Genomic DNA, 11,428 nt, shown 5'->3' with positions numbered 1-11,428 from the left:
AAAAGGGGGTGAAATGTAGAATGGTAAGGGTGAGGTCTAGATTTAGGTTTAGAAAACATTCTTAAACGATCATGGTTTTCTCAGGCTGAAAGATCTGTTTGTTGCATGATTCCTAAATCCACTTTGACCTTTGTACATACTGCATTCCCCAACAAGTCTTAAAAAACACATCCTAAAACGTTTTGGCTGCTTCTGCAGCTTTTCTCAAAGCCAGTCAGTTGCTCGACACATGAATCAAAATTAGCTTTCTGTGTCTCCTTGGTTCTGTGAATCCTGTGTCCTCCAAGGCATCATTCACCCCAAACCGTCTCAACTGTCTAGCTCCCCTGAGTGTCACCCAAGCAGTGATCCTTCAATTATTTGGTTCTATGAATAGATGTTGTATTTTGTTTTGATTTTAATTCCTGGAAAACAAATCGAATTACTTACATTTTTTTTACTTGAAAACAATCTTTCCCCAGACGGATTCCTCACTGGGTGAAACTTTTTAATCTACACCATTTCATAGAGTTTTAATTAACACAACACAAAATGCAATGTCCTTCTGTGTCATTAGCAAGGAATAAATTAAACTCGTTAAATCTGGGGCTTAATGGAAATGTTCAAGACAGATTTGGGATACTGAATGATGTATGAAGCTGTGCAGCAGCTTCCTTTTTCTTTTGAATCCCAGGCTTTCAATTAGCAGTAGAGCCCCAGAGATTGCTGTAGGTTATTTGAATCATAAGTAAAGTAAATAAGTAAATATCACTGTAGCCAGAAATGCTTTTTTTTTTTATGTGTGGGAGCGTGCTGGCTTAAATAGCTTAGATCTGGAAAAACAATCTGATCTGGTTTCAATCAAAATGTTAGCAGAAACCTCTCATTAACACAGAACATAGATTTAAGTCTTAAATTGTGAATTGCTTCAATATACCCAGGTGCCTGGAAACAAATAATGGTCTAAGACGTCTTTCACGCCTTAGCCATCTCAGTCACAACTGAGCAAACAACAACTACAGAGGGAAACCATGAGAAGTGGTTGAAAGCTCAGGAAAAAAGCTAACCATGTGTTAAAATAATTTGAAAATGATTTATCTAGTATTATTTAGTACTACTACAAATGCTCAGATGTCAAATGCAGTTTTCTATTTCGGTATACAGTTTTCAAACTGAACAGTTTGTTATGTGTTCATTTGTTTCATTCTTCCGCAGTCATGTAGTTTATTTTGAGTCAATACCACATGTGCCATCCTGTTGCCAGAAATACTCGAGTCAAGCACCTTTTGTATATTAATCCCACAGCTTGTCACTAACAAATTAGCACATGCCTATGATGTCTTCGGAAGTAACGATCAGGCTTGGGCCTTAGAGCCACAGACAAGGTAAGGAAGTCAGAAAGTACTGAAACATGTTTTGCTCTTCTACCAGGATTTGTTGACAATTCGGAAATTACAGAATAACATCAGCCTTATCCTTTGAAAAGTCATCAAAATACAAATCAATCACATGATGACAAAAATCAAGATGGCTGACAAGAAAGGATTCCCATTTGGTTGACATTTTATTTCATGGTGGTAGGAACACAAGACAAAGGTCATAAAGTTAGTAATGTTCAGGTCATGCCACTCTTACTCGGTGCACTGCCCTTTGAAGAGGTTTGCGCAGTCAGACAGTAGTTTACAGAGGCCAGAAATGGAGGGTAATCACATGTAGACATAAATAAGGAACAGAAAATAGATTCAAAAAACAGTAAATAGAAGATTTTTTGTAAAAAGCCAGAGGGGACAATTGCAGAGCCCCCCTGGGATTTATTTCTGTATGAGCATTATTACTAATATAGTTATCATTATTATTTATTACTCATTTACATTATGGGGATGAGGCTAATACACTGGCTAAAGTAAGGAAACAGTTATATGGATAACGGCTTTGCCACCTGCTCAGAGTCAGGGTGACCAGTTTTTAAGGCAACTAATAGTTTCCACCCAAACCATAGACTGCAATTGTCTTCATTGTTCTTAAGTCCTTCCAAATACACAGGAATCGCTCTCTTTTATTCAGTCTTACCAAATTCATCAAATTCAGTGAACGGTGTGGTAAAATTAGACCAGTCTAAGGTTAATAGAGTGAGTGCTGGAATTTCAACGTGTCTTAGTACACCAGAAAGGTTTTCCTAATCTGGTGTGGACACTCAGAGCTTGATTACACACAACACAGTTATAGCTTTAGGGCTATCCCTCCCCCATGTACAAAGGTATATCATCGTGTGGGTGAACAGACAAGTCAGACATGGTTCCAGTGTATATTACTAAAAACATAAACCTCCACAGATCACACATTTGCTAAATTTACACTTTAAACTTGCAGGGCTGTACAAAAACAGGTTGTTTGATGATTTAAGAAGGAAAACATAATTATGAAAAAAAAGACCATTTGATACTCTATCACGAACAGGCATGATTTTTTCTTATAATATTGCCAAGGTTCTCATATCAAAACAAGTGTCTTTAAGTCAGTCATCGCAGCTTATTGTGGTTCAGCAAAGACGGCTCCACGTTGCATCAGTTCACTGAATGGTACAGAATTTGCACTAGTAATACAAATCCATGCGTTACTATGTTAATTTGCAAGTACTGTAGGGTTATGCATCTTCTCCCATTTTCGCGGCTGTTATGGCTTGAAAAGGTCACAACAACGTCACAGTCTCTCTCACCAGCCAAATAAAGACTCCTCCAGGAATGCTCCTAGGTCAAATACGGGAAAACAAAATTAAGTTTCAGGCAGCATTTTTGTTTGTACTGACGACTGACTGTCGTTTCACAGGACATTCCCAAGTCTAGTAGCACTTCCCAATGATAAGATCTCTTCTTGCCTCCTTTCTGTCTGTCCTTTTCTTCAGTCTTTGCTTTCAGCACCTCCTTAAGGTCAGATTTGGTAACAACCCCTTATGCATCATTTATGGTCCTGCAAAACTAACTGCTCCCAAGAAAAATAAAGACGACCAAAAAAGATACAGGGAATGAACAAATGTCAAACGTTATTCTGAGCTCTGTATTTTCTGAAATTACATCAGTGGTTCTAAAAGAAAAAAAGTAAGAGTTTTATAGTTATTGCAAAAAACAAACAAACAAACCCCCAAAAAGTGACATTTTCCAAAATAGAAAGTTTTGTTTTTTTTTGGAACAAAATGTGAATAAAAAAAACAAACAAACAAAAACCAGATTCAAACCAACACTGCAGAAGTGCATGCATTTATAGTGGTCATCATTAGTTCATCTGCTGATTGTAAAACAGAACGCACAATATTACATGAGAAGCACAATTCTGCAAAGAGAACCCATCTTACATATTCACAGTCTCAGGTATTATTTATATACTCTATATTTATAACATTTATTCATGTCTATGATTCATGTCTTGACTTATGACTAATGATATGCGAGTCATTGTGGAACGCAGCGCTCTCTCTCCGTGATGTCGGGTTGCAGTGTTCGTGAGTCATATTTCAAAACTAAAGGCTCTGATGGGATTCAGATCGAGTGGAGAGTTTTTTCCTTTTTTCTTGGCGCTGTGAGATGGGGGTTGATCGAGTGGTTTTGACTGTGTACTTTCTCACTGTAGCAGCTTGACTAATATCTGAAAAGTCCCATTAGGAAAATACAGAGGGTTACCGGGGCTGAATACAGTTTCTTGACTGGAGATGCAAGCTGGCTGCAGCATTACAGAACTGCACACACTGGCCACAGCATACTCTGCGTCCAGCTTACACGGGGGAATGTAAGTCTTTATATTCATGAATGTATTGGCCATGCTTGGGGAATGTGGACGATAGATATGGCACCAAGACAAGGCAGTAACCAGGGATCATCAGCAAGGTCCATCAGTATATTCAAGTAATGAGCGAAGAAAAGAAGCAGGCAATTATTTTTTTATGCTGACGTTTGTTTTAAAACAACAAAACTGACAAGAATAAAAGATCTCTTTTTCACAGAGAAGCCTGCTTTTTGAAAAAGCTGAAGGGCTATGGGAGTAAAGAAAAGAAAGTGTGTTCTGTGAACGGAGGTGCAGATAAAAAAAAAGAAGAACAAAATATATAAAACAAAAATCAAAACAACATATTCATTTTCTTTCCATATAAAAAGCGATGAAAAGTATACAAAAATACAAAATAATTACAGCAGGAGACATGGGTGCTATGGAGGGACCAGGTGGGAGGGTATCATTTTTTTTCTCATTTTTCCTTTAATATTTTGTCTCTGCCAGGTTATTTGGCGGCGGAACAGTGTAATATTTTAGGGCTGTTTAAGGCGTCCTCCACCAGGTGGAGCTCCACGCCGTCCACCACCACATCCTTGATGCAGCCAACAAAGCCGGTGCTGTAGGCCTTGGGTAACCGACGGGCCACCACCAGCTCCTCCAGACCACCTGAGGGAGACATAGGTTGATACAATGATGAATCAGCTACTGTACATAAACACTCATACATTCGCATTAAGATAAAACTGAGACATGTATCAGAGAATAATAATCCAGACTGAGGCAAGATAAATCATTCATCATAGCAACTATTTTTTAAAGGGCTGCTCCATATAAGCCAAGAATGCATAACACTAGTTCTTAAATATCCATTAATAAAGCCAATAGCATTGTTTATTAGGCCTTACCTAAATATTTTTCAAATAACACAACCCCCATTTGTAAGGCAGGCTTTCTGTTACAAATTTTAAATTTCGAGCCCAAGTCAAGATATCCCCTCATGACATCATCAGGGGTTATTTTCTCAGCTCCTCCAGAGTCACAGAAGGTATGACACAACTGTTTTCACAGGCCGAGTAGTACTCCCCATGACTAGTGAACTGACCTTCATGTGTAAAATGCACGGAGTGCCTATTTAAAGATCAAACACGAGGACAAAGGTTTGGATTATATACCATGCTAGAACTCGCACATGCCATCAAAAGGGTGAAATACTTTGGTGGAGAAATGTGCTGGTGCTAACGCAGTTGCTTGTCTTTGTCAATCTTTGTCTTTATTTTTCTTTGATTTTTCACATGATGACACCAGCTGATAGACATGACAGGGTGATGCTTTATTTGCCAAACCATGATGATTAAAGGGGAAAAGGCAGAAAGCCTGCATACCAGCCACAGAAAGTTAAGTTAGACGAGAAAGAAGGTTCTTTTAATTTGACACAGTGCATAAAGTGCTCCAAAATGGGCTACAAATGAAAGGTGGTGACAGAGTGTAAAATTAGGAATACCTAATATCAATATTTTTTTTATTTGTTTCCATCATGCTGAACCCCCAATGCTGTACTGTGAACTGCCTTCATGCCACCTTTCCATCACGTGTGTATTCACAACTAAGACAGATTTTTCTTAGTTTGAGTTCTTATGGCTGCTGCACTTTTCTTTGGCTGTTCAACCATGTTGGATCCCACTGCTACACACTTCTTCCTCTATTTATTCAAAACAAACCAAGGACATTTGATGTACATGGGCATAGATATGTATTTTTCCTGACTTAAAGTCAAACCAAACTTGAAACAATTTTGTATTGAATAATAAGTTCCTAAAAACATGTTGACAGCATGTTCTGGGAAAAGAGATGAAAAGAGATTTTGCTGTATATCGTTTTTAATTTTTAGTCGTTTTAGTGCTTTGAGCACCACTAACCAAATACCGTTCATCTCCATTGTAGTGGGTCGGGGGCCAAAACTGCATGGCCAAATACCACAAGGTTTAACTTTTATTATTTGGCTAAATGACCCTTTAAAGAACATGTGGACTGGATGTAAATTCAACTAATCTATCTGTCATAGTCATTTTAAAATGGAAAATGGAAAATATTTCAGCCTCTTATACTACCATTTTGCTTTTTTAACTTTACTGAACTTTTGCTTCTTTTTCAAATCGTCCAAACGTGTTTTTCTTTTTTAAACTAAGTCTTATAACATCCTTTTGTGCAGACTTGATGACCTAATTGCTGGGTGTGTGGCTGGCTCCTTTTTCCTTTTGATGGTGTTTTGAGCTACTCTTTTGAGCCAGCACAACCAACGTAGTCATTAGAGTCTTTTTCAATAAATCAGCATGAAATGTCTTTATTCAGAATTTCACAAGATCTGTTCTTACTGTGAGAAAGGCTGACCCTAGTTTTTGATGTTTTACCTGGCTGCCATCTGCGCTCTGTCTCTGCACCTTCCTCAGCTATCAACACTGTAATAATCCTCCTGTATCATGTTTTTCTTTGCTTCATTTTAGCCCCCCCCCCCAACACACGCACACATTCCCCATCTCTTCTTCTCTATCCTGTTTTCTCTTTTTAGTCTGCTGGGCTGGGAGTTCAAATCCCGTCAAGCTCTTTACATCCCCTGTCCCTGCCCCCTTTAATCGGATTGCGCGCCTCGGAATCAGGGATCGACAGGGCTAATTTCATGCAAGTTACAGATGAATTAATGATGAACAGTGAAAAGGGGATTTAAAAAGGAGAAGGGCTCTCGATGGGAGGGCTGTGTGAGGATTATGTATTCTTCCTGCAGGGCTCGCTCAGCACCTGTTCCACTTCTCTGCCTTCCCCGTCTGTACGTGTGTGTGTTTGTATGTGTGTACCTAAGTACACGAGCGCACCTCTGCATGCAGCATGTCTCTTAAATGTCACTCACGCTGCTTCTCCTCTTAAACCTGCCTCTTCGCCACTTTGCACTGTGCATTTCAAAGAACAGTCTGACTTTATTTCGGTTCTCGTCTTTAATGTTATTTCCTACGAACGTTCAATCCCACCGTGCCGTGTGTATTTTTTCAAAAGAGATTTCTCTGAGCCAGGTTCAGACAAAATTTAACTTGAGGTAGATAACGGGCTGACTTTGGTCATTTTCAATTCAGGAGAGCAGACAACTTTTGAATTAGTCAGATAGCCTTTCATTTCTCAACTCAATACCTGAATAGGCATGGACATACTTTTTCCCTGCCAGAGACTTTGCTTATCCTCTGCAATTCCAATGAGTTCATTGCTCATCTTTGGCAGCCTTCTACCAGTGGCTAGGATGAAAAAGTACTACAGAATTACAAGTATTCCCCTGACTTGATGTATGGCATTTGTAGACACATTTTCAAGTCTGAATGATATTTTGTTACATATGTGCGGGCGCCTACCCAACCAGAGCGCTCCGTCTGTGTCCAGCTGTGTTGCTGCCAAAGGCGACGACCCTGTTACTGCTGCTTCATTGCCAACCTGTAGAGAGCCGTCTCTAAGTGCTCTGAGGAGGAGAAAGAAAGAGAGATGAAGTTGAGGTGTCAGTCTGATGCATGTATGTCATACTGATTAGCTGTAAATAGCAGTTTCATTTAATCTAAAGCATCAAGACTCAATTGCTGCACTGCCAACACACTAAGCACTCACATAACTGCCTTTGCCAAGCAGCGTTCTAAATGTGCCTGTCTACCAGCTAACAGATGCCGTTAGAGCACCATTCATTTTAGGTGGCTCTGTGTTACGCATTAGCACACACTTAAGGATTGTGATGATGGGGCTAATTTGAACCCACTAAAGTGGCTTTCCAACAGAGATTGTCATTAAAGGCAAGCGGCAAACACAGATAGCTATGTAACTAGCTTTGCAAGCTGCATGCCGCATGCTGTGATTGCCACATGCTGCGATCTACACCACCATTATCAACATCCATCCCGATCACGTGGAAGAGTTTCATTTTCAAGTATCAGCAGTTAATTTATTTCTAATGAAGGATAATGTGCCACTGCATGGCAAAAAGAATTGCAAGCTTTTTTTCTGGACTGATTATCGATGTACTGAACTAAAACACTGTTATTGTGTCTAATTGAATTATTTATGCATATACTGTAGACACATGCTATAGGTGTAGATTCACAAAATGTGTACAAGACTGAACCTACCAATAGAGGAAAGTATGCAAGTGGGCCTCAATCAGTTTTTGACCCAGAATATAGGAAAATACACTACTTATAACTAACATCATAAGAGCATTATCTTGAAGACTTTAAAAGAGGGTTCCTGAATCGCCATCTAGTATTTAAGGCCTTCATTATTTCAACTACTTCTGTGCTTGCATATTGCATATCCCTGGACTAATTTGTGCTATTTAAATTAACACAAAAGAACCCTACAAGCAAAGTCTGATTACTGCACTGTAACAGAATTTACTTATACAGTAACATGTATTCTATTTTGATTGATTATTTCTTCAATAATAATTAATACTATAATATATTCATAGGTATGTTATTTTATTTTTATTATGTTTTTAAATGTCATTCTAATGCAATTATTTCCCTTATATAAAGCACTCACAGGATCAATGTATGTAATACAGTATGGTGTATACAGTGTATGTGTTAATTTATATACTGTTGTGTGATGTTTTTATTATTTTTATTTATTTATTTCCTGAATAAATGTGTTGGGGTGTTGCCATATGTTCTTCCCTTTTGAACATTCATTAATGTGTCTAAGTAATTTGATGTGCAATGTGTCATATTCATGCATGGCCAGGCATGAAAATAACCTTAATCTGAAACTAATCAGAGTCATCTCAGTGCAAGAGATCACTGTGTGGCAGAGGATTCATGCAAGAGATTGCACAGTTTGCAGCAACACAAATACAATATGGATTAAGTCTAATCCTGGTCTAAATGTAAAAGCTTTCACTGTTGATCCACAGCTACCTGTCATCTCCTATCTTACCTGCTAGCCTTAATGCGTATCCAGCGGTTGGTGTCAACCCGCACTGAGGAGCGCAGCACCACGGGCTTGGAGCCCAAATCGTACGTCATCTGGACATGTCCGTCCACAATGGCCAGGGCAATGTAGTCAGAGCGTTCCACGCCCTTCCCGCTCCACAGCACCAGGCCCTGGGTCGCCTCCGTCCGGATGCTCAGCTCAAATTTGTTCACCAGCAGAGCCTTCTCACTAGGAGAGCAGAAAGTAAATTAATTAGCTTTTAGCATAATTCATCAAAATGAATTTTAATCTTTGGAGAAGCTGATGCAATCAGTGTCATTTGTAGTTTTCATAAGTGATGCAAGTTAATTCTGCTGTTTTCTTGAAGGACCCATGATTCAAGCATGACACAGAAAGCTTTGCAGCTCAGGCTCTCCAGTCTCATACAGATTTACAGTGATTTTTAAAGATGCAGACTGAGTTTAGGAGTAGCAGGGGGCTATTTCGCTATTAACTTTCCTACATCCTGCTGAGACTGAACTGCATTGCTGCTCAGTGCTTCCTGTGTGTGTGTGTGTGTGTGTGTGTTATTTAGGCAGCGGATTGATCTCCAGTTTCTTAACTGCTACAGTTGCGGGGGTGATTTGGATGCAGAGAGTAGGCGACTTCCACCTATCCTTAAGAGGCACAGTATGTCACTGTCACCGATATGTGAGAAAAATACACACTGTGATGTGCCTCTACTGTATGTGTGCGCACACAAACTATTCCTGCACACTAATACACTAACTGTCCCTGTGTTTTTATGAGTTCAGCAGAGATATAGTTGACACCAAGAGGATCATACCTTCAGTTTGTGTGAATGTGTATGTACGATCTGCAACTGTCTGCACATCTGTCAAATGGATATACTTTCACTTCTTCAAAGGGTATTTAAACACAAAGACAAAGACAAGGTGAGGACACGTATGACAAAAAAACGAACAAAACAATTACACGTGGTTAAAAAGTTCACAAACAGCACAGAGCTGAAGACAGATTAGAAAAGACAGACAACAAGACAAAGGAGTCAGCATAGCAAGCAGAGAGGTTCATGAGAGTATACACAGACAGGAAATGGCAGGGGTAAACGAGGAACTGAGTATGGCAAGTTCTCCTTAAATGTAAGTAGTATTTTAGAGTAGAGTTTTTTTTAAAGGAGCACCAGGTATAGAAGAAATGGGATCATATTCAACTTTGGAGTTCATTGACTGCTGGCCTAAACTAAAGCAACTTTGACAGCTCAGGCCAACAACAGTGCCAGTAGAAGTGGAGAAAATTCAGAGACAATTTTGATTTTCTCTGATTTCTTCCTTCAAAAACATTCTTAGATTGATAACTTTGACCCCCGTGATTAACTAACTGCTGAGGTAAACAGGAACCGAAAAAAAGTATGAGTTAAGAGCATCATGTTTTTTTTTCTCCAGGGAGAGAAGAAAAAAAAGCCCACAAATACAGCTCAGTGAACCCTCTCTTGGCAAACCCTCAAAGAGCTTACAGGGCCCAATAAATCTCCATCGGAGCGGCTTGTCAGTGATAAGGTCAAGGTTATTAAAAGTGCTGAATATATCATGAATAAAACAACGCTGGCGCACAACGTTCTAAATCTCATATACACCACTGACTTCATAGATTTCTGGTGTGTTGCTGTTTCTTTTTGTAAATGGAGGGATTTTATCTATGTCCTATATGTATTCAAATTCTCAGAAGGCTTCGCAGAGTGCTGTCCTCTGTTTAAACTCTAGGTGGCAGTAGTGGTTAGAATAATAAAAAGCCATCAGGGAGGACAGCTACTGCAAAGATGCTGCAGCTCTGGCTGGTTTTGTGTTATCAGAGCTCTGAACTTCAGAATTAATTGAGGCATATGCAGAGGCGCTTTGTGATTTGTATTGGTAACTCTATCTCAATAACTGAAACAATCTTGTCTCTGTGGAGGAGAGTTTAGCCCTGTGAGAGTTCAGGGAGGGGTTGTCTGGAGAGGAGGAGAGGAGGAGAGGATGGGGAGGGTGAGGAGGCGATAGGCAAATGGACAGCACCAAAGTCTAAAAGCTTTTGAGAGACTCACCTCTGGTCAGATGGGTTCTCCAGAGACTCAGGACTTAAGGGAGCAGGGAAGAAAGTCAACGGCATGCAGTTTAAGCGCAAGAGGCCAGAAAGGAAAGGAAGGAAGGAGGGAAGGAAGGAAGGATGTTGTGAGCCTACTGGGTGACTCACAGATGTCTGGTTTAGACCTGTAGCTGCAAAAAGCATAACTTATCTGCTCTACCACAATATCGACCATGTCAACAGTCGATAACAACTGTTGTGTGATCATAGGAAGTGTGTAGCTTAGCCGAGATCACAACACAATCATAAAAGGAGGTTCTCAAGGGAACTAGTTGGATCTAGATGATGACTAATGCACCAAAATGCCCTGTGATGAAGCATTTTTTAAATGTGAGTGTCAAGATTAAGTACATTCATGGTCAGTGTCCACACCGGTACAAAGGCTACTTTAAGTCACCGTCCAATTATTGAACAACTCCTTTATATTTATGGCGCTGCACGCCACGGTGAAGCGGCAATTACCTTCTGTCTAGAGATGGAAGCAGCAAATGAGAAAAATTGGTCAATTGTCAAAAAATGGGGTCAAGCGCCATATCAGCTGAGTCATGGCCAGATATGATTTGTCATTGAAATAATTGGGCTTGAGCAAATCGACCTGAGCTTTCAT

The 11,428-nt window shown here is 39.7% G+C and overlaps 1 protein-coding gene across 4 annotated transcripts in view; it reads right to left on the bottom strand.

Annotated features, from left to right (window-relative positions):
• Positions 1–1,524: 1,524 nt before the first annotated feature.
• agrn (agrin) overlaps positions 1,525–11,428 on the bottom strand; it is a 261,254-nt gene continuing 251,350 nt past the window's right edge. For all 4 annotated transcript variants that reach the window (XM_038723324.1, XM_038723325.1, XM_038723326.1 and 1 more), the window contains 3 exons: positions 8,701–8,925; positions 7,134–7,237; positions 1,525–4,407 (listed from right to left, as the gene is read on the bottom strand). In XM_038723324.1, the coding sequence (XP_038579252.1) occupies positions 4,247–4,407; positions 7,134–7,237; positions 8,701–8,925 (490 nt within the window). In that variant the 3' untranslated portion in view covers positions 1,525–4,246. The remainder of the gene's footprint in view (positions 4,408–7,133; positions 7,238–8,700; positions 8,926–11,428) is intronic.

Source organism: Micropterus salmoides, unplaced genomic scaffold, assembly GCF_014851395.1.
Source record: "Micropterus salmoides isolate LMB-PRFRI ecotype aquatic unplaced genomic scaffold, ASM1485139v1 Ms_hic_scaffold_16, whole genome shotgun sequence".
NCBI classification, from domain to species: Eukaryota; Metazoa; Chordata; class Actinopteri; order Centrarchiformes; family Centrarchidae; genus Micropterus; species Micropterus salmoides.
This window is presented reverse-complemented; position numbering and strand designations above follow the sequence as displayed.